At 41.0% G+C, this 24,242-nt stretch overlaps 4 protein-coding genes across 5 annotated transcripts; 2 read left to right on the forward strand and 2 right to left on the reverse strand.

Moving 5' to 3' along the window:
* Nucleotides 1–3,457: 3,457 nt before the first annotated feature.
* LOC125381488 lies at nt 3,458–10,216 on the reverse strand. Of its 2 annotated transcripts, none has more exons than XM_048398059.1 (7): nt 9,857–10,216; nt 9,135–9,181; nt 8,702–8,770; nt 8,235–8,295; nt 6,735–6,778; nt 6,006–6,071; nt 3,458–3,858 (listed from the first exon to the last, which is right to left on the reverse strand). In XM_048398059.1, the coding sequence occupies exons 1-7, from the start codon at nt 9,892–9,894 to the stop codon at nt 3,794–3,796; spliced, it is 390 nt and encodes a 129-aa protein (XP_048254016.1). In that variant the 5' UTR covers nt 9,895–10,216; the 3' UTR covers nt 3,458–3,793. The 2 variants fall into 2 exon arrangements, with proteins under 2 accessions (XP_048254016.1, XP_048254015.1); XM_048398058.1 differs by having other exon boundaries at nt 8,235–8,298.
* Nucleotides 9,894–18,134, reverse strand: LOC124147990. Its single transcript, XM_048397954.1, has 9 exons — nt 18,125–18,134; nt 16,147–16,266; nt 15,677–15,707; nt 14,682–14,728; nt 14,248–14,316; nt 11,481–11,544; nt 10,759–10,805; nt 10,330–10,394; nt 9,894–9,917 (listed from the first exon to the last, which is right to left on the reverse strand). The coding sequence occupies exons 1-9, from the start codon at nt 18,132–18,134 to the stop codon at nt 9,894–9,896; spliced, it is 477 nt and encodes a 158-aa protein (XP_048253911.1).
* On the forward strand, nt 12,152–13,944 carry LOC124147991 (uncharacterized protein KIAA1958-like). Its single transcript, XM_046518886.2, has 3 exons — nt 12,152–12,648; nt 12,882–13,131; nt 13,345–13,944. The coding sequence occupies exons 1-3, from the start codon at nt 12,486–12,488 to the stop codon at nt 13,607–13,609; spliced, it is 678 nt and encodes a 225-aa protein (XP_046374842.2). The 5' UTR covers nt 12,152–12,485; the 3' UTR covers nt 13,610–13,944.
* A 1,817-nt stretch (nt 18,135–19,951) lies between the features above and the next one.
* LOC125381428 lies at nt 19,952–23,414 on the forward strand. Its single transcript, XM_048397955.1, has 4 exons — nt 19,952–19,996; nt 20,411–20,658; nt 21,915–21,921; nt 22,659–23,414. Exons 1-4 carry the CDS (start codon nt 19,952–19,954, stop codon nt 23,412–23,414), a joined length of 1,056 nt encoding a protein of 351 aa, XP_048253912.1.
* The last annotated feature ends 828 nt before the right edge of the window (nt 23,415–24,242 follow it).

Below are 24,242 nucleotides of genomic sequence, written 5' to 3' on the forward strand. Positions count from 1 at the left end.
CACATGGTTGTGTAAATCGTTCATGTTGGCGTCGGTATACACGTAAACGTCCATCAGGGTAGCTGACTGTGAAACGTGATTCATCAGAAAAAAACAACTTGTCACCAATCTCTACCACCGAGATGACCTCCACCAGCTGCCCATCGCTGCCGTGCTAGCCTGTTTGCCTGAGTCAAGATTTGTCCACGGTAGGGTCGTCGACCCCTCAAATTCCTGGCAGCAAGACGACGACGCACTGTACGGTCACTGATGTGTCTTCCACGGAGACCAATGGTTGCATATGCCGTTGACCTGGCAGACGTGAAGCGATTTCTGAGGTGGCTGTTAACGATTTGACGATCTTGTCTCTGTGACGTCACAGGCGGTGCACCTGGTCGAGGACGGTCCCTTACGCTGCCTGTGGTTCTGAACCGCTCATGTAATCTCGATATTATCGTTTGATGGCAATGGAAATGAACAGCAACTTGTTCTTGGGTACGACCAGCATTTAACATCCCCATGCTTCATTACGCTGATCTTGCGTTAACCGTGGCATTGTGTAGGCAAGTGACGGCAAACTGTCATGTTTTGCATTTATAGGGTCTACCTTTGAGGTTTGCACGTGTATCATGCCTTTCACAAAATGTGCATCGATAGCAGCATTCCCAGTGGTGTGTTGCGTTTTGGTGATTGGCTTCGTTTCCAGAAACAGTTTTTGTTTGCAACCCATATGACATGTTTACAGTAATAACCAACAATGGACAGTGTCAACAAGGTAAAATGTAAACGGACCTCATATGTTCTTAAAAAAATTATATCTTAAAATTGAGTATGCGTTTCTAATGCCTCTCAGTATATAATGACTAGGAGTGACAGAAAGCTCTGTATGACAAGAGGGATGACTTCAACTTTCCAAGTCAACTTTCCCTTTATGTTGAGTAGTATTCCAGCAGCTCCAGACTTTGGTGTCTTTTGAGGTACAATCGAGTATGCTCTTTCTGTGCATATTTCAAACGACTCTTGCTCATACATTTTATCAGGGTTACATCATTCAAGGTCACAGGAAAGTTTTTAAAACTATTTATGGTAGACATGTTGTGGTCCTCTCGGACAAGGAAGTACAGGAAGTGACACTTTCCTCATTGATATAGTAGAGAATATGAAATACTGAGTGTTGACAAATAATGCTTTTGCTCTGACCTTTTACGATATATACGTTTAAACTGTTGCAAATGTTGGTATTGTATCAGACAAGTGTAGATTAATATGCATGAGGAAGGAAAATCACAATTATATTGGTATTTAAATTTTATTTCCCTTCACAAATTACACTGTTCTAATCCGTGCTTGTATTTGCTTAAAAGGCTATTAACTTCTGTCTGATTGAGGGGAAAAACGGTACACATACAACACATACCATTTTTTCATATTCCAGCGTTGCAGACACTACAACATGATTCGATATAATGTACATGAACATATTTCTATCCACGAATCATTTTGTGTAAGAAAAATGATGTTCTCAACTTTTGGGACTGAAAGAAATGAGTATTCGAATGTGTGAAAGAAAGGAATAATCCACGTGATTCTGACTCTAATGTCACTTAATTTTGCCATGAAATACATTTTTTTAGCTACGCCATAAAAGGATGACGTCATGCCGCTGTTCAAATACCCTCCCCCTTGATATAATGTATCCATGGTAACACTGTTTAATCATTCTTGACGATCAAGATGGTCCGCACCAGACATACATCGTTGAAATAGTTTCTTTAAACTTGTTGAATAATTGCATAATTTTTATTATTATTCCATGGAATGAAAAATTTCAAGGTATATCAAATATCTCTCCATGCCGCGTTTTCGTGCTTAACTATTAAATACAATGCCCATGGGGGTAGAACAAACTGTTATTTAATCTGCCGACATTTTACTAACTTGTGACCTAGGACCTGCATGAGAGAAAAGAATAACAGAAGATAGTTGGATGACGCTAAACGTCACTTTTGCAGTTGTCAGGTGGGGATTCCCTAAGTTTGTAAAGGCTAACAAAAAGGAATTTTTTCTCGGGAATCGTCGCGTCAATCCTGCACGTCAATAATATTATTTTGCAGGAATAAATATTTTCAGATATACCGTTTTTTTAAGAAGCGGACTCACACACGTGGCCCAGTCGACTAAGGCAACGGAATTCGCTGTGCATAATTGTGTCCTTTAGGCCGAACCCTTAGAAACGCTAAGGAGTTCTGGTGCCGCACAGTCACCCATCCACCTATTCTATGCAACCAACACTGTTACCCATCCATTTACTCTACGCGACCAGCCCCAGTCCACTATAAACATACTCCAACTTGTAAAACTGCACAGCAAACATTGTGTCTATAGCTTACCCACAGAGTAACGCTGTGTAATGTTCCATCATAACTCAGGCTGGTTAAATTTTTAATAATCACAGTATTCATTGTTCTTAGGAATAACATTACTTCCAGTAGTGGATAAACGTGGCTGGAAGATTATTTCTCTATTTCTATACAGGTGTTGGCCGCGCATGTCAGTGTGACGTTGTCTCGGTCTTGTACGTTTCGTGACAATCTGTCGAAAACTGGAGAGTAGATCTGGTCAGTTTATTTCTTCAGAGAGGTTGTTTATTTAAAACGAAGATTGTGTGAAATAACAAGAACACTTTTCACTGTCATCATTTGAACTCTCAGAGGTGTACATATGCTAATCGTATACATACATGCATCAACTAACCTGTATAGACCGTCTGACTGAATGAAACACATCAGTGTGTGAGTGAGTTTTATTATGCGTTTGGTAATATTCCAACAATATTTCGGCGTGGGACACCAGAAACGAGCTTTACACATTGATATCATTGCGTGGGATCGAATTCTTCGGCATATGGCTTTCACCACTAGGATATCCCATGCAACGTCCCCCCAAAACGCGTTGACGTTGCCATGGAATGCATCCTTGCAGAAGCTTAGTAATTGAAGGTCAATTGAAGTTGAAATTAAAACTGTTATTTTTGGAAGTACCTCTGAACGCAGCGATTAACAATTTAATCTGTTAACTTACTTATGTTCATCCCAGGCTTCAAATGAACAAGCTACTTTTATCTGCCACCAAGGGGAAGCGATACAGCTCACTGGCATCCGCTGTGAACGGCAACACTTGACACACGCGGTGCATGTAGCTTTTTCAAGTTGCTAGGTTTACAGGAAATGTGGCTGTGATGCATGCTGCATGTCAATGCAAGTAAACTGATGAACTGCCCAGTGTGATTACTTATTATTCAGTGCAATAACTCTTGTGTACTAACGTAAGTTTCACATTGATAACTTGGAAATAAATGTTGTCATTAACACGCTGTAAATAGGGAGGTGAGAATTATTGTTATGAAGAGGACTGTTCCTTCAATATCACATGCATGTATACATGTTACACTTTCATCTTGCATGTAACGTCCACGCACATCTTATGGAGGTGCTCAATGTCACGCGCATTTGTCGGTTAACACATATTACAGTTTGACACAAAGATTATTATTTTATTTTTTTTATTATCATTATTATTATTATTATTAGTAGTAGTATATACCTTTACGTTGTTAAGAACATAGATACATGTGTATGTGTGCATACACGTTACCGAGCATTGTCAGATCTTGATGCTGAGTATTATTTCCTGGTAGTTGATGATAATTTTCTTCTAATGATATACCAGTTGTCGGCGACTTGGAACATTGCAGGGATGTTGTAGTTGTCTTTTACAGCCAGGGTGACTGCGTCAATGCATAATCAAAGCTATCTTACTCATTCGTGTCTGAACAGTTGCCATGTGTCTGAACCTTATGATGTCCTGGAACTCGGTGGTCTGTAAACATACATGTCATGTATTTAGCTTTCGAAAAGCATATTGATATTCACATTAAAATCAGTATCTTGCAATTTTGATCAGATAAATTCACAAACCGTTACAAATATCTTCACACGTGTTGTTGATCTGCATGGAACCAGAAGACTTTGAAAGATGTATCGATGCAGATAAGCATGAACATTTTATTGTTGTTAATAGTCCTGACGAAAGTTCTTTTAAAGAATCAAAAGGCATACTCTACTTACTAGTTTGTTAGACATTGTATTGCTCAGTCGTTCTTCTCTGGGTTCTGGTTGGGGTCATATTGTTCATTCGTCTTTCACACAGTGATGGTTGGGGTCATATTGTCCATTCGTCTTTCACACAGTAATGGTTGGGGTCATATTGTCCATTCGTCTTTCACACAGTGATGGTTGGGGTCATATTGTTCATACGTTTTGCAATGGGTTCTGGTTGGGGTAACATTTTTCATATATACTCTTCAAAAAAAGAAACGTGACATAGATGTAAAACCCCTTTTTGCCAAATATCTAAAATAATTACATTAAATGAGAACCAAATAAGTCAAACAGAAAGATGATGTGTCTATAATTCGCGAAAACACATGCAAAGCACATAAATGTAGCGTTTGGGGATCAATTTTACAGCTTCACCCAAAAGCAACCGCCTGTAAAAAACGTGCAGCACAGGATCATGCATTTAGGCATGCAGGCACCCCTGCTGAATGGGTATTAAAATCCACATAAACGGCTGTTCATACAGTCCTTATAACGGCAGTAGAGGCGGTGACAGAATGCCAAGACTGAATGCAGCTCAACGGAACAACGCAATTGGGAGATTACAAGCTGGAGCAACTCAGCAAGAAGTGGCCAGGCACTTTGGCGTATTCAGACAGACAATCTCTGCACTGTGGACCCAATACAACAACACCAACAGAGTTGACGACAGACCAAGGTCAGGAAGACCAAGGGTGACAACCCAAGCACAAGATCGATACATCCGGCTGCGACACCTCCGAGACCGCACTACCACAGCTACGTCTACAACCACACAGGTCCCTGGGGTACGCAGAATATCAGATCAAACGGTACGCAACAGACTGAGGGAGGCTGGACTTTTTGCACGAAGACCTGTTCGACGTCATGTATTGACCCCACGTCATCTGGCGGACCGTCTCCTTTGGTGCCAACAGAGGGTTAGATGGGCACGTGCAAGGTGGAGAAATGTACTGTTTACTGACGTTTCCTACTCACACGTGCTGATGGGCGCGCACGTGTCTACAGACGTCGGGGTGAACGTTACGCCCCCAACTGTGTGCAGCAGGTTGTCCCATTTGGCGGCGGGAGTGTCATGGTATGGGCCGGAATTCATCACGGTGGTAGGACGCCTCTCGTGCATGTGGCAGGTGCATTAACAGGTGTGCGTTACAGAGACTTGATCCTACAGCCTTACGTTCTTCCTTACGTTCAAGGCGGACAGTTCCAGCAGGACAACGCTCGACCGCATATTGCACGTGTTTGTCAGGACTTCTTACAGCACAACAACATCCAGACATTACCTTGGCCAGCCCTGTCACCAGATTTGTCCCCGATTGAGCATCTGTGGGACGAGTTGGATCGACGCGTTCGCAGAAGGAATCCACCGCCCAAAACACTTCCGGCGCTTCTTGATGCACTTCAGCATGAATGGCAGCACATCCAACAGCGTGTTAATGACAACTTGATTGCATCTATGGGTCGTCGGTGTCAAGAGGTGATTGATGCACGTGGTGGGCACAACCAATACTGACATTATCTGTACCCCTGTGCCATTAACTGTATCGTGTACGTGTGTCTGTCTAGGTGACACGATTAATGTTTTGAACATTGTGTACATTGATCTTCAAACAGTGTTTCAATTATGGTTTATGTGTCCTATTTCGAAACAATCGCATTATAATACATTTTGAAAGTCAGTGTCAAGTTTCTTTTTTTGAAGAGTATATTTTTCACGGGGTATTGGTTGGAGTCATATTGTCTTCCTCACAAACGTCGAATTCATTTCCATGTTTTACGTTTCCCGTCATTGTTCTCCAGTCTCCTGTCTAGCTATCCCTCAACGAAAAATTTAAAAGAAATAGAACAATCGAATATTGTATACTTTACCGTCTTTATGGCAATGAATCTTCTCCACATCGTCAAAGCCGACGTAACATACATTGTCGACCATCACTAAAAACAAAGATATTTTGTAATCCAACGTTGAAATGCAACGATAAATGAAGCACTTTTAGGCTTGTTAGAATGACCAAAAAAAACACACTGTGGACTGTGGTCAGAGGACTGACTATTTGAAAGATTTCAAAAGTATGGTAAACCTAGGTTAAAAACAGCAAAATAATGTGTGTTTTCTTAACTAGTCTAGCTTTCAAACAACAAACATTCGTTTAGCTACTGGACACTTTCCTGTTGCAATTGATGTGATCCAAAGATAAAAAGAAAAATAGAGAAATCGTGTTAATAGATGATAGAATCATGATGTCATAGCATCAGAATCATAACACACAGCAACATTTTGTAAGGATTAGTTCTATCTCACTAGTATTATTAACCTGTATTTGATGTCAAATATGTTCAATTGATTTTAAACTTTCACTTCGGTATGTTGCAGCATGAACAACAGCTGCATGTGAATAAACGTACCAGAAAGACAACTGGATTGTGTTTCCCTGTATTATTCCTGAATACACCATGAATAAATGCTGATATTAAAAATCAAAACAGGAAATAACATTAAAGTAATGCTATCTACTATTGCAGATGTAAAATGAATACGGAAACGCAAAAGTGAGAAACACAAATTAATTTAAAGAAAGTACCAAAAAGTAAACTAACCAAGCGTTTCATCCTCGCTCTCTGTATGGCCATCTTGAGTGCTACTGAAACATTACATGTAACAATACAGCCACGTGATATTGAAACATTATACGAAACAGTACAGCCACGCGCTACCGAAACATTATACGTAACATTACAGCCATGTGTTCTTGAAACATTACATGTAACAATACAGTCATGTGCTACTGAAACATTACATGTGTCAATACGACTATGTTGCATGGAATCATTGCAGTACCATAGAGCCACGTACTAACGGAAACATTACGTGTAACAATACAGCAATGTTATGTTGTAACATTACACGTTACAATACAGCCCTGTGCTACAGAAACATTACACGTTACAATACAGCCCTGTGCTACAGAAACATTACACGTTACAATACAGCCCTGTGCTACAGAGACATTACACGTTACAATACAGCCCTGTGCTACAGAAACATTACACGTTACAATACAGCCCTGTGCTACAGAAACATGACACGTTACAATACAGCCCTGTGCTACAGAAACATTACACGTTACAATACAGCCCTGTGCTACAGAAACATTACACGTTACAATACAGCCCTGTGCTACAGAAACATTACACGTTACAATACAGCCCTGTGCTACAGAAACATTACACGTTACAATACAGCCCTGTGCTACAGAAACATTACACGTTACAATACAGCCCTGTGCTACAGAGACATTACACGTTACAATACAGCCCTGTGCTACAGTAACATTACACGTAACTATACAGCCACGTGCTACTTTTATCTAACTATATATAGACCAGTTCACGAAAGATTTTTACATTTTATAAATAAATTGTTTATACACGTGCTCCTCTGAGGGAGATATATCTATACTACATCCTGATTTCAAATGAGAGTTGTTGTTTTCAGTTCATTTAAATCAGATTCTATATGTTCTCATTTACACAATGACCACCCGATCCCGTTAGTCGACTCTTACGACAAGCATAGTCGCCTTTTAGGGCAAACATGGGTTGCTGAAGACCTATTCTAACCAGGATCTTCACGGGTCACGTGCTACTGTAACATTTAACGTAACAATACAACCATGTGTTCACTGTCAATCCCTGGATTGTCTGGTTTATTATTTACAGACCACCGACACAAAACTAGACTGGTGGGTTAAACAACAAACAGACGATGTAATCTTACTGTTAGCAAGGCCTCATAATCAGATGTGTTCCTATATCGATCGGGATCGGGTGGTTTGGCTCGCCGACTTGGTTAATGCACGTCATCGTATCCCAATTGCGTGGATCTATGCTCATGATGTCAATCACTGGAATGTCTGGTCCAGGCTCGATTATTCACAGACCGCCGTCATATAGCTGGAATATTGCTGAGTGCGGCGTTAAATAACAAACAAACAAATCCTATATCGATACCCCATACTGATTTCATGTGCGCATAGTTGTTTACAGTTCATTAAAATGTATACGTTCTCATACATACAATGTCAATTTAACACTTACATCTCTTCTTCCAGGCGCTCTGAGTCTGTAGATGTCATCAACACCTGAATTGTGGAGGTCCCTGCTGGTTACAATATATCAGGATGAAAACTACAAGTAAATGTATTGCATAATACAGCTTTGTTGTGAAATGTATATATATATCAACATATATACCAATCAAATATAGGACTAAACACAGTGGTGTGTCTAAGTGTTTCTGTGGGATCAGACAATGGTAATATTTCCATGATCAACTCCGGTGAAACAAAAAAGAAGCTTCTTGACAGCATTCATGTCCCTTCAGCCGCGTGCATATACTCCTGGAAAAAGACTAAGCACCGTGTATTATGTATTTCCTTGTAAAAACTTTATTGTAACAAATCATATCCTGTGTCAATATTCTGACGAAACAAAGAAAAGTGAAACTTGGACTTAAGTAAGTGAACAAATTGCATAAGGGTTCCTTGTATACGAGTGTATCTGACCTTCTGTTTGTCCAAGATCCTGCTCTTCCTCCTCCAGAAACCCGATGTAACAGACGTTGTCCACCATAACTGAAACAGTATTTATTATTATGTAATGTTGTTTCAGTCATTAGTCAGAAAACAGAGTATAATGTTATCTACTGTTTGATGGTTATATAGAAGTGTGTCGAGGGCTTTGTTTCATATTGTATATGTTACTTAAAAAAGGAACATGTCAAAATTATATTTTTCTCATTCTGTCCTGTATTTGTATACACTCACATATTAGTACGCATGCACTAAAGTACACAGGCACACATCTGTATACATATTGCATATTATAAATGTGTTTGCATATCATTTCAATACGGCAGTAAAATATTAAAAATGTATCGGTTAATACAATGTTTCAAGTGAAAATCAATGACATCAATAGAAAAAATCAAAGACTTACCCAAGCTATCGTCGATGTGACTTTCTGTATGCTCAATCTCCTCAGACCTGCAACATTCGTCAATGCTGAAGTTATTCGTTTTCCCTAAGGCGCCGAGATTCGCTGTGCAGAGTTGCGTCCCTTGGGCACGCCAGAAACCTATGATTGTGGGTTCGAATTCCAGTTCGCCCCGATTATGTTTCTAGGTGTGTCAGCACCATACCCGTGCTCGTGGGTTTTACCGAAGTGGTAAACATCTGAGACCTGCATCAATTCGGCCTTCTTCCCACATTAAGCTGACACGCCGTGATGTAACTGGAATACTGTTAAAAGCGGCGTTAAACCGTACTCACAATTCGTTTTCCCTTTGTGATTACTCCTACAAAGATGCATTGGCTCCATTCAAATAGGTACATGTAATTGCAAAGATGCACCCGAGGCTTACACAATTTGATGAATGGTTAATCTTTACTGAGAGCAGACCTTTTAGACTAGTATATGTGTTCAAAGCCTGGGCCGTTGTTGTTGCTGTTGTTTAACGCCGCACTCAGCAATGTTCCAGCTATGTACTCGATTATTCACAGACCGCCGTCATATAGCTGGAATATTGCTGAGTGCGGCGTTAAACAACAAACAAACAAATCCTATATCGATACTCCATACTGATTTCATGTGCGCATAGTTGTTTACAGTTCATTAAAATGTATACGTTCTCATACATACAATGTCAATTTAACACTTACATCTCTTCTTCCAGGCGCTCTGAGTCTGTAGATGTCATCAACACCTGAATTGTGGAGGTCCCTGCTGGTTACAATATATCAGGATAAAAAAACTACAAGTAAATGTATTGCATAATACAGCTTTGTTGTGAAATGTATACATATATCAACATATATACCAATCAGATATAGGACTAAACACAGTGGTGTGTCTAAGTGTTTCTGTGGGATCAGACAATGGTAATATTTCCATGATCAACTCCGGTGAAACAAAAAAGAAGCTTCTTGACAGCATTCATGTCCCTTCAGCCGCGTGCATATACTCCTGGAAAAAGACTAAGCACCGTGTATTATGTATTTCCTTGTAAAAACTTTATTGTAACAAATCATATCCTGTGTCAATATTCTGACGAAACAAAGAAAAGTGAAACTTGGACTTAAGTAAGTGAACAAATTGCATAAGGGTTCCTTGTATACGAGTGTATCTGACCTACTGTTTGTCCAAGATCCTGCTCTTCCTCCTCCAGAAACCCGATGTAACAGACGTTGTCCACCATAACTGAAACAGTATTTATTATTATGTAATGTTGTTTCAGTCATTAGTCAGAAAACAGAGTATAATGTTATCTACTGTTTGATGGTTATATAGAAGTGTGTCGAGGGCTTTGTTTCATATTGTATATGTTACTTAAAAAAGGAACATGTCAAAATTATATTTTTCTCATTCTGTCCTGTATTTGTATACACTCACATATTAGTACGCATGCACTAAAGTACACAGGCACACATCTGTATACATATTGCATATTATAAATGTGTTTGCATATCATTTCAATACGGCAGTAAAATATTAAAAATGTATCGGTTAATACAATGTTTCAAGTGAAAATCAATGACATCAATAGAAAAAATCAAAGACTTACCCAAGCTATCGTCGATGTGACTTTCTGTATGCTCAATCTCCTCAGACCTGCAACATTCGTCAATGCTGAAGTTATTCGTTTTCCCTAAGGCGCCGAGATTCGCTGTGCAGAGTTGCGTCCCTTGGGCACGCCAGAAACCTATGATTGTGGGTTCGAATTCCAGTTCGCCCCGATTATGTTTCTAGGTGTGTCAGCACCATACCCGTGCTCGTGGGTTTTACCGAAGTGGTAAACATCTGAGACCTGCATCAATTCGGCCTTCTTCCCACATTAAGCTGACACGCCGTGATGTAACTGGAATACTGTTAAAAGCGGCGTTAAACCGTACTCACAATTCGTTTTCCCTTTGTGATTACTCCTACAAAGATGCATTGGCTCCATTCAAATAGGTACATGTAATTGCAAAGATGCACCCGAGGCTTACACAATTTGATGAATGGTTAATCTTTACTGAGAGCAGACCTTTTAGACTAGTATATGTGTTCAAAGCCTGGGCCGTTGTTGTTGCTGTTGTTTAACGCCGCACTCAGCAATGTTCCAGCTATGTACTCGATTATTCACAGACCGCCGTCATATAGCTGGAATATTGCTGAGTGCGGCGTTAAACAACAAACAAACAAATCCTATATCGATACTCCATACTGATTTCATGTGCGCATAGTTGTTTACAGTTCATTAAAATGTATACGTTCTCATACATACAATGTCAATTTAACACTTACATCTCTTCTTCCAGGCGCTCTGAGTCTGTAGATGTCATCAACACCTGAATTGTGGAGGTCCCTGCTGGTTACAATATATCAGGATAAAAAAACTACAAGTAAATGTATTGCATAATACAGCTTTGTTGTGAAATGTATACATATATCAACATATATACCAATCAGATATAGGACTAAACACAGTGGTGTGTCTAAGTGTTTCTGTGGGATCAGACAATGGTAATATTTCCATGATCAACTCCGGTGAAACAAAAAAGAAGCTTCTTGACAGCATTCATGTCCCTTTAGCCGCGTGCATATACGTGTAGGATCAAAACCGAGGGCAAGTTTTTGATCTCACTTATATGAACTGATCAAAGATATGATTTAGAAATAATTTTACTAATTGGTATTAACATGAATTCATTGATATTTACTCTTGAGAATTTAACTGCAATACGCGGGGAGTACATCCGCGCGCTGCACGTGCTTCAGGCCCGTTGTAACAATGAGCGCACGTGGTTCAAGCCAGTCGAGTGAATTCCACTGAAGAGGATGGACGCAGACGACGACAATTTATTTCTGACGCAGTCAGTTTTTAAAGAATCGATTCTGTGCTGAAGAAGACAAGGAAAGTGATGACTTTAAATTCCGTTTTGGAGATCCACTCTCCGAGCGTGAAATAACCAAGAAAATTTAGATCTGTGTCCCTAGAAAAACACGTTATAAAAATGACTGGGCATTCTCAACATTTAAACGGTGGCAAGAAGAACGCAAGTCACGGTCAATTGCGGACAATTTGGAATTACCGCAAAAGTGCTTGACAGAGGATATAGTCGAAATGAGCCTATCTACTATGAACACCGCTTTCAAATATTTACTTTTTGAGGCGAGGAAACAGGACGGCACCCAGTACATGGCGGATACTGTACATCGACTGTTTACCGCTCTTCAGAGTGGCTTGAGGCTTAAAGGGCGAAAGAACATTAATTTGTTCGAGGATCAACAGTTTGAAGAGAGCAGAACATGTCTGGACGCTTTAATGAAGGAACTTTCTGGGGACTGGGCAGCTCTGCCAGGAAGAAAACTGAAACTATATCAATGGACGACGAAGAGCGCTTGTGGAGTAGCGGTTCATTAGGCGAAGACGACCCCCAGCAACTTGTGGATACGGTTCTTTATCTTACCGGTAAGTAAAGTAAACCACACAGTTGTTTTTCTTTATATCTTCGAAAATTACTTTTACAAATAGTATAAACTAAATCATTGGAATTTGTTCATTCACATATAAAATTGAAATATTAATGTGTGAACCTTTTTAAACACAAAAGTTTAACAGTTTGTTGAAATAATTAACTGAATTTTCATTATTGTTCATATTTGCCTTTGTCTAAAATACACATTTTCAAAACATTTACACAGGTTTGCATTTCGCACTGCGAGGAGGAAGAGAGCATACAGCGCTGAGGCTGTTCTCGAACCCCCAAATAACAGGTCCCCACACTGACGATAATGGCAGAAAGTATCTACTCTACACGGAAGACGCGTCAAAGACTAATCACGGCGGCCTGAAGCACAGGAAGCTGGTACCGAAACAAGTTCGAGCGTATGAGAACACGGACAACCTTAAAAGATGTTTTGTGCGTCTCTTTGAAAAGTACAGGTCATTGTGGTAAGTGTTAAAAAACACCAATGCAAATTGCATGTATTACCTACGTTTATTTAGGGGTTTGGGAATTATGTATTTGATAATCGCTTTATATAAATCTTGACTACATTCTAAATTTTGAATGAAATTTTCAGAAGGTGGAGTATCAGCCCACTCAATACATTGTTTCACAAAAACAAATATTACAAGTGTCCCTTTCTATGTTATTTCCCCCAGCAAACCTGGTCAACATACTGAATACTTCTACTTCACTCCAAGAAGGACTAGAACGTCGAAAGACTGGTATACTGCAAATGCCATCGGCCACAACACCTTACAAGTTACCGTCAAAAGACTGTGCAAGACGTCCGGTATTCAGGGCATGAAGGCAAACCATTCCTTGAGAGCCACGGCAGCCACTCGACTGTATCAAGGTGACGTTGATGAACAAATGATTTGCGAAATTACCGGTAGGTTGATAAACATTATAGTCTTGCAGTAATAAGAAATTGTTATTCAGCAAAAGTCATAACATATCAAAGAAATATTTTTTCCAAACCAGTAAGAAGGTCTTTTTTATTTATGATATATATGGTAATATTGGTGTTTTTGGAATCTGTAATAGTTTTTAAGTGTATTTGTATGCTGTATGTGTAATACTTTCGAAATTACAAGAGAACTTCCGACAACCAAAAGGCAACGGTCTCTGACATACTTAGTATGTCGAAAAAAATGAACTCGCCATCACGTGAAGAAGCTGATCCGAAAAGAGCAGATGACCAAAGACCTGAAGACAAACTAAATCGAACTGTGACGCTCAATTTCAATTTCAACTAATATCAATAAATAGTTGAGCCATGTTCTGTTGTTTTTTTCTTGCAGAAGGGTAGTTCAATACAGAGGGTATTCTTCGGGACAAAAACCAGGCTTTCAGTAGAAAATCTCCCGGGATTTCTTGCAGAAAGCCCGGGGCTTACCCTAGGAATGCCCGGGGCTTACCCTGGGAATGCCCTGTAAACTACCTGTAGAAGTTTAGTCGGTAAAAGAAGACCCTTGCGAGACAATAGAGTGACGTCACTAGAGGTTTATAAGTAAGTGAACAAATTGCATAAGGGTTCCTTGTATACGAGGGTATCTGACCTTCCGTTTGTCCAAGATCCTGCTCTTCCTCCTCCAGAAACCCGATGTAACAGACGTTGTCCACCATCACTGAAACAGTATTTATTATTATGTAATGTTGTTTCAGTCATTAGTTAGAAAACAGAGTATATTGTTATCTACTGTTTGATGGTTATATAGAAGTGTGTCGAGGGCTTTGTTTCATATTTTATAAAAAGGTTTAGCAAAATGTTACTAAAAATAGTAACATGTCAAAATTATATTTTTCTCATTCTGTCCTGTATTTGTATACACTCACATATTAGTACGCATGCACTAAAGCACACAGGCACACATCTGTATACATATTTGCATATTATAATTTCAATACGGCAGTAAAATATTAAAAATGTATCGGTTAATACAATGTTTCAAGTGAAAATCAATGACATCAATAGAAAAAATCAAAGACTTACCCAAGCTATCGTCGATGTGACTTTCTGTATGCTCAATCTCCTCAGACCTGCAACATTTCCATACTCGTCAATGCTGAAGTTATTCGTTTTCCCTAAGGCGCCGAGATTCGCTGTGCAGAGTTGCGTCCCTTGGGCACGCCAGAAACCTATGATTGTGGGTGCGAATTCCAGTTCGCCCCGATTATGTTTCTAGGTTTGTCAGCACCATACCCGTGCTCGTGGGTTTCACCGAAGTGGTTAAGCTGACACGCCGTGATGTAACTGGGATACTGTTAAAAGCGGCGTTAAACCGTACTCACTATTCGTTTTCCCTTTGTGATTACTCCTACAAAGGTGCATTGGCTCCATTCAAATAGGTACATGTAATTGCAAAGATGCACCCGAGGCTTACACATTTTGATGAATGGTTAATCTTTACTGAGAGCAGATCCTTTAGACTAGTATATGTGTTCAAAGCCTGGGCCGTTGTTGTTGCTGTTGTTTAACGCCGCACTCACCAATGTTCCAGTTATGTAATATTACTCTGTAAATAATCGAGTCTGGACCAGACAGGTCAGTGATACCATAATCATCTGTCCACGTAATATGACTGGGCAACGGTGACATGCATCAACCGAGTCACCTGGATCTTTAAGTCGCCTCTTGAGACAAGCAAAGGTTGCTGGAGAATATATTCTTACCCGGAATTACCACGGATATACAGCAAGAATGCTATAAGTGTCACACACGACATTTTAGCATAATTTGAAGATAACTGCAACATTTAATTTGTTAATATACAGGATATGAAATGAACGATAGGTTTACTGGTACAAGAACAACGTCATTATGTCGGAGAGATGACGCATGCCATTTAGACGAACATGTAAACAATGCAGAAAAACAGCGTGACACAAACGTGACACTAACAACTACTGCTTTTGTGTATGTTTAGGACAGTTATTGTAGTGAATATTGCAATTGCTTACAGATAAATCTATTTTCGGGGAGATTACCTTTTCATGTTCTGACCCTCATGATCATAACCTGTGGCAAAAGAACACACCATTATGTTAGGAGTATGCCCAGATTACGGTACACGTCAACACTATATACACGCTGAGTTTTAAATCTGAGGTACAAAGATTACTTACTTCCCTCATTTCACGCCGACAGAGTGACCCTTCCACATCTAGGACCACGTATTAACACACAGACACTCTACAGGGTATCCAAGCAATACTTGTACCGATACAGAGAGAGTATTTCTAATATATATACTTTCTTCTTGGTGCTCTTTTACGTCTATAATTCTATTGGTTTCATTGTTGATTTTGACTACTCGTATCTATGACACGTCTTATCAATACACTGTTTTGAATTATTGAATATGATGTCAATCATTGACTTCACATAGCGATTTCATGTGATAGGTCAACTAACCTTGAACGTTAGTGTCCGAACATGTTGCTGGTAAACCACTTACTGACTCTAGAATGATCTCTCCTTCTCTTCCTCACACACCAAATGATGACAGCGATGATGACGATGGCAACCACTGCACCTGCTGGTGTTCCTGTGCTGGCCGCTATAACGATTGTTTCATCTGTGACAAGAAACAGTGGGAAAGAAGAATAAATAATCTAAACGCGGGGCACGGTTACATCATTCCGACGAATAAAAATGGTCAACACGATATCGAAGGGTGAAGACCAAAATGGAATTCAATGTTCAGTTTTTAGGCCAGTCATTTTTTTGCTTTGTTTGTACATTCAACAGTTTTCAAACAAGATGAACCACTTGTCACGTTTCTTACACAAATGCATCAAATGAAAAAGTTGAGGTATCCAAAGGGATGTTCATTTTATTCTTCTCATCAAAGCTTCCCGTTACTGTGTTTGCAAACTGAAAAAATTATACATGCAAGTGTACAAGTATTTTCCCGACATGTTCGATTTCGCGAATGGCTGGCAGTATTGCTAAAACACAATATTTGCACACTCACTCGTGTCAAGAGACTTCAGTGTTCTGGGAAATGAAATGAAGACAGCTGTGGGAGGCCTATACAATGCATGTCCATCATGCGAGGTGGGAAGCTTTGCTTTGAACTGAGTGAATAGTGCATATGCGGGATACTGATATAAATACATGCGTCAAGGAAAGTAACTCTGCACATCGAACTGAGGCGCCTTTAAAAACTTCGCCACCCGTACCTCAAATGTATTTCATAAACAGCACATATTATGACACTATCATGACTATGACATATCCTGTTATATGTTACCTTTTAAGTTGTTGTTTAACGCCGCACTCAGCATTGTTCCAGCTATATGACTACAGTCTGTAAATAATGGAATCTGGACCAGACAATCCAGTGATTGATATTATGAGCATCGATCCACGCAATTGGGATACGATGACATGAATCAACCAAGTCAACGAGCCTGGCCACCCGATCCCGTTAGTCACCTCTTACGACAAGCATAGTCTCCTCTTACGACAAGCATAGTCGCCTCTTACGACAAGCATAGTCTCCCCTTACGACAAGCATAGTCTCCCCTTACGACAAGCATAGTCGGCTCTTACGACAGGCATAGTCGCCTCTTACGACAAGCATAGTCTCCCCTTACGACAAGCATAGTCTCCCCTTACGATAAGCATAGTCGCCTCTTACGACAAGCATAGACTCCCCTTACGACAAGCTTAGTCTCCCCTTACGACAAGCATAGTCGCCTCTTACGACAAGCATAGTCTCCTCTTACGACAAGCATAGTCGCCTCTTACGACAAGCATAGTCGGCTCTTACGACAAACATAGTCTCCCCTTACGACAAGCATAGTCTCCTCTTACGACAAGCATAGTCTCCTCTTACAAGCATAGTCTCCTGTTACGACAAGCATAGTCGCCTCTTACGACAAGCATAGTCTCCTCTTAAGACAAGCATAGTCTCCTCTTACGACAAGCAAAGTCTCCTCTTACGACAAGCATAGTCTCCCCTTACGACAAGCATAGTCGCCTCTTACGGCAAGCATATGTTGCTGGTCACATATATTCCAACCCGGATCTTCAGTTTAGTCACATCACAGCGACCGGTGTAACGTGCTCAATGACATACACAATATACAAACAATTCTAAATGACACAAATGAACATAGAGGGAAAGTGTATGCCATAATTATGTGAAAGGTTTTCCAGGAGTGCATCATGAAAGTAGGTTATTCTTTAATCTAAATTGTGTCTAAATGAGAATAACGTCACTTAATTGTTTTGGTTTCATCACGGTGTATGTATACATTCATACACGGAAATATAGTTTAATGATAGAAAAATCCATTGAAATATTGTTTAAAATCCAGATCCAGATGGAAAATTTCCCAGATTTCCTTGAACTGTCGATGAATTATTCAGTGAAAGGGATACATATTCCGAGATTTTTCAACACATTGAAGGAAAATGAGATTTACCTAAGACCATTAGAGACACAAAACACGAAAGAACTTGGACTTGATCAAAGGATAAAACAAAACAAATGCAGTTTCTAAGGCAGAAAATAGTTAGGACTTTCATGCACCCACATAAGTGTGTTATTAGGATTACTAACAACACTTGCTGAAGCTGAAAAGCTTTCTGAGACGGACCCTGAAATGCATCCACCGTCCTCGAAGGGCCCGATGTAAAATATCAAGTAGGTTAATCATTTCCCTGTCTTGACTGGCTTGGACAGTGTAACATCGGCAAATTTTGCAATTATATTATGACGAGATTTACCCCAATCTGAAACTTACATCGGCGGTCTTAACGCTAAATGATAAAAAGATTAACGTACATTTATAAAAAAACCATTATAGACCTATTTACTGTCATATGTGTGCCCTGAACAAGGTCCGCGTTTCACTTCGTGAATGGCTTGGTGGACAGAGGTTTGAGCCAGGCTGCCACGTGCATATTACATAACATACATTTTATTACATTATACATTCACCACATCAGATCTGGATACGTAACCCATTCGAAGATTAAATAATTACCACAGACACGATGCGAACCATTGAGTGCTTCATTACCTTGACAACCTCACAGACAGTTTTGTCGGGTAAGTCTGAGTAGTTTTACCACTAATTATACCTGTAATACAGTCATTAACTGAGCATCAAGTGAATAAAGACAAATACACAGGTGGAGGGTTATACCATGAGATATGGACGACAGGAGGAGAGAAGTAATTGGTGTATTATATGCAATTTGCCTGAAAAATAAGGGTCGTTGCTGCTGTGTATATGAACTGAATTTCATTGTTACAAAAGTAATATGTACACATAATTTCTGTATACCGAACTACATAACTGTACATCCACATTTACACACGCAGATGAATTTGCAAGGTGAAAGGTTATTGTATGAATCATCCACTTAATGCGAGGATTCAAGGGGATGAACCCTCGCTGTCGACGAGGTTTTCCAGTTCGCCATTCGCTGGTCAGAAGCCCCATTTGTTGCCGGCACTAATTGGTTTCCGGTGATGACGTGGGCTAATGAAAATGGCACCGGCTAGACAACTGAAAGTTTTCCTTTAAGAATGATTTGTATTGTCATTTCTTCTGACAAAGGGGCGCGACAACGTGACCGCCATTTTTTGGTAAAATGAAGCATCTTAATCAGAGTACCTTGCAACCATGTCATGCAGACTGCCGAAGGTAAGCACGAGGAAACATCGATTTTTAAATAACTCTCATGTTGCAATGTCAAATATTTCGTTTTGTAACATTAGCATGATGTTATGCTGAATTGATGTACTGAAATATTTATCTTCTATATTCATCTATTATGGTTATTCCAACAAGTCAATATATGAATACAAGCACACTACTCACACTTAAAAAATGGTCCCATATCCGAGATCACACAGATGGAAGTCACTTCAACATGCAGTTGTGCTATGTTTAATATTCTCTACTTCTTATGAAACGATAATTATGAGGACGTTGAAACCTTTGCAATAACCCAAATAAACGCACAGTAATGTTCTCGTCGAAACTGTTGCAAGCTATGTCCTCCTTTTCATTTATAGGATTTGTATGGACAGGAAAAACGACACTGTTAATATCGTTATCCTAACTTCCAGCACTGGTTGTACCTTTCTAGATGTATGTGTTCGTCCCTAAACGATGCAGTGAAGGACTAATTGTGGAGTTGTATATGTTTATGTGCTCACATGTTCATGCTAAAACATGCTAAGAGTAAATATGTAGATATTCAATGAAAGGAAAGCAATATGTATTGTTGATCAAGAGATGCCACCAGTAGTAAGCAAATATGTGAAGGACACAACTCCTAAGGTACGGGTTTCACAATAATTATAACAAATATAAGCGACAAAACGCTTTTCATATTCATAACATATCTCTGCCAAAAGCAGGGTCGATTTACGATTCCGACTATAACACGAGCCTGTGTTTATTAATAACTATAAAATAGTGATGATAAAAAGTGTTCGCGAAAAGGTAAACGTTTCCCGCCCAACCGGTGGCGTCCGTCACAAACACATGCAAAGGCAAGTCCATTGTTCACCTAAAAAAACACGGGAACATAGAGTACAAGTCAAAATACGGAATTTGTATCGGGCATAATTTTTGTCTTTGTTGCGTCTAATTTATTTGCCTCTACACGTCTACCATAAAACAGTTTGAAAGCTTTGCTGAGTCCTTGAATATTGTAAACTTTGATCAAACAACTCTTTGAAATGTTCACAGAAAGAGCGTGCTCGACTGTTCCTCAAAAGTTGGGAAAAGGGAACACCAAATGCTGGAGCTGCAGGAATATTGTTCGACTTGAAAGGAACGTTGACCCAAAACCTACAAATGTCTTCGTGTCTGGCCTTCAGTGTGGTGGTTTGTCCACCGGCACCAGTCATGCGACGTCTCATCCTCCCATTGCTGTTGTTGACAACTCTTATTCTATCCGTCCACAACGGCCTGCGCCAATCGTCGGAGGCTAAGAGGTAAGTGGTAGTTGATGTCGTCTGAACACGCAAATCACCCAAGTATATCCCAAAGTTGTCCACAGCGACTGACATCCAATGCAAAATATTGGTATTGGATTATACGATGTCGCTGGTGCAGGTTCTAGCAACATGTTGACATGCATTTTCGTGGTGAAACATCACGTTCGACCACTATGATAAGGTATTTCGATCCCTGCCAGGTCCCCCGCACGATGTTAAGGTATTTCGATCCTTGCCAGGTCCCCCGCACGATGTTAAGGTATTTCCATCCCTGCCAGGTCCCCTGCACGATGTTAAGGTATTTCCATCCCTGTCAGGCCCCCCGCATTATGTAAAGGTATTTCCATCCCTGTCAGGTCCCCCGCACGATGTTAAGGTATTTCCATCCCTGTCAGGTCCCCCGCACGATGTTAAGGTATTTCCATCCCTGTGAGGCCCCCCGCACGATGTTAAGGTATTTCGATCCCTGTGAGGCCCCCCGCACGATGTTAAGGTATTTCCATCCCTGTGAGGCCCCCCGCACGATGTTAAGGTATTTCGATCCCTGCGAGGCCCCCCGCACGATGTTAAGGTATTTCGATCCCTGTCAGGTCCCTCGCACGATGTTAAGGTATTTCGATCCCTGTGAGGCCCCCCGCACGATGTTAAGGTGTTTCGATCCCTGTGAGGCCCCCCGCACGATGTTAAGGTATTTCGATCCCTGTCAGGTCCCCCGCACGATGTTAAGGTATTTCGATCCCTGTGAGGCCCCCCGCACGATGTTAAGGTATTTCGATCCCTGTCAGGTCCCCCGCATTATGTTAAGGTATTTCGATCCCTGTCAGGTCTGTGGTACGATGTTAAGGTATTTTGACCTCTGTCAGTTCTGTAGCAGGATGTTAAGGTATTTCGGCCTCAGTCAGGTCTGTGGTACGATGGTAAGGTATTTCGGCCTCTGTCAGGTCTGTGGCACAATGTTAAGGTATTTCGACCTCTGTCAGGTCTGTGGCACGATGTTAAGGTATTTCGATCCCTGTCAGGTCTGTGGCACAATGTTAAGGTATTTCGACCTCTGTCAGGTCTGTGGCACAATGTTAAGGTAGTTTGACCACTGTCAGGTCTGTAGCACGATGTTAAGGTATTTGGGCCTCAGTCAGGGCTGTGGTACGATGTTAAGGTATTTGGGCCTCGGTCAGGTCTGTGGCACATTGTTAAGATATTTCGACCTGTGTCAGGTCTGTAGCATGATGTTAATGTATTTCGGCCTCTGTCAGGCCTGTGGTACGATGTTAAGGTATTTCGACCTCTGTCAGGTCTGTGGCACAATGTTAAGGTATTTCGACCTCTGTCAGGTCTGTGGCATAATGTTAAGGTATTTCGACCTCTGTCAGGTCTGTGGCACAATGTTAAGGTATTTCGACCTCTGTCAGGTCTGTTGCACAATGTTAAGGAATTTCGACCTCTGTCAGGTCTGTAGCACAATGTTAAGGTATTTCGACCTCTGTCTTGTCTGTAGCACAATGTTAAGGTATTTCGACCTCTGTCAGGTCTGTGGCACAATGTTAAGGTATTTCGACCTCTGTCAGGTCTGTAGCACAATGTTAAGGTATTTCGACCTCTGTCAGGTCTGTGGCACAATGTTAAGGTATTTCGACCTCTGTCAGGTCTGTGGCACAATGTTAAGGTATTTCGACCTCTGTCAGGTCTGTAGCACAATGTTAAGGTATTTCGACCTCTGTCAGGTCTGTAGCACAATGTTAAGGTATTTCGACATCTGTCAGGTCTGTGGCACAATGTTAAGGCAGTTTGACCACTGTCAGGTCTGTGGCACAATGTTTAAGGGATGTGCACATCTATAGTTTCCTCTTGCCCTCTCACGTGACGCTGTAATCCATGTACAACATGCAACAAGTTCACAGTAAAGTAAGGGCCGACATTCAGACAGAAATGATATTCAGGTCCATCGAAGAAGCTGACGTGCCATCAAAGACCTTGACTGAGATTGAACATTCTAACAGGACGACGAGCTCTCATGCTGTGGTGTTGTGATTGGTTCTGAACTGTCTGGTGTGGATACTGAACAGTCTGGTGTGGATACTGAACTGACTGGGGTGGATACTGAACAGTCTGGAATGGATACTGAACAGTCTGGAATGGATACTGAACTGTCTGGAGTGGGCACTGAACTGTCTGGATTGGATATTGAACTGACTGGAGTGGATACTGAACTGTCTGGAGTGGATACTGAACAGTCTGGGGTGGATACTGAACAGTCTGGAGTGGATACTGAAATGACCGAAGTGGATACTGAACAGTCTGGAGTGGATACTGAACTGACTGGAGTGGATACTGAACTGTCTGGATCGGGTACTGAACAGTCTGGAGCGGATACTGAACTGTCTGGAGTGGATACTGAACTGTCTGGAGTGGATACTGAACAGTCTGGAGTGGGCACTGAACTGTCTGGGGTGGATACTGAACTGTCTGGAGTGGACACTGAACTGTCTGGAATGGATACTGAGCTGTCTGGAATGGATACTGAACTGTCTAGAACGGATGCTGAACTGACTGGAGTGGATACTGAACTGTCTGGAGTGGATACTGAACAGTCTGGAGTGGATACTAAACAGCCTGGAATGGATACTGAACTGACTGGAGTGGGCACTGAACTGTCTGCAGCGGATACTGAACAGTCTGGAGTGGATACTGAACTAACTGGAGAGGATACTGAACTGTCTGGAGCGGATACTGAACAGCCTGGAGCGGATACTTAACACAATCTGGAGCGGATACTGAACAGTCTGAAGCGGATACTGAACTGTCTACAACGGATGCTGAACTGACTGGAGTGGATACTGAACTGTCTGGAGTGGATACTGAACAGTCTGGAGTGGATACTAAACAGTCTGGAATGGATACTGAACTGACTGGAGTGGGCACTGAACTGTCTGCAGCGGATACTGAACAGTCTGGAGTGGATACTGAACTAACTGGAGAGGACTGAACTGTCTGGACCGGATACTGAACAGTCTGGAGCGGATACTGAACACAATCTGGAACGGATACTGAACAGTCTGGAGCGGATACTGAACTGTCTAGGGCTGATACTGAACAGTCTGGAATGGATGCTGAACTGACTGTAGTAGGTACTTAACAGTCTGGAATGGATACTGAACAGTCTGGAGTGGATACTGAACTGTATGGAGTGGATACTGAACCGTCTGGAACGGATACTGAACTGTCTGGAATGGATACTGAACAGTCTGGAGTGGATACTGAACTGTCTGGAGTGGATACTGAACTCTCTGGAGTGGATACTGAGCTGTCTGGAGTGGATACTAAAGAGTCTGCAGTGGATACTGAACTGTCTGGGATGGATACTGAACTGTCTGGTGTGGACACTGAACTGTCTGGAGTGGATACTGAACAGTCTGGTATGAATACTGAACTGTCTGGAGTGGATACTGAGCTGTCTGGACTGGACACTGAACTGTCTGGAGTGGGTATTGAACTGTCTGGAGTGGATACTGAGCTGTCTGGAGGGGATATTGAGCTGTCTGGGGTGGATGCTGAACAATCTGGAGCGGATACTGAGCTGTCTG

This window comes from Haliotis rufescens, unplaced genomic scaffold, assembly GCF_023055435.1.
Source record: "Haliotis rufescens isolate VD_foot unplaced genomic scaffold, xgHalRufe1.0.p SCAF_18, whole genome shotgun sequence".
Lineage (NCBI taxonomy): Eukaryota > Metazoa > Mollusca > Gastropoda > Lepetellida > Haliotidae > Haliotis > Haliotis rufescens.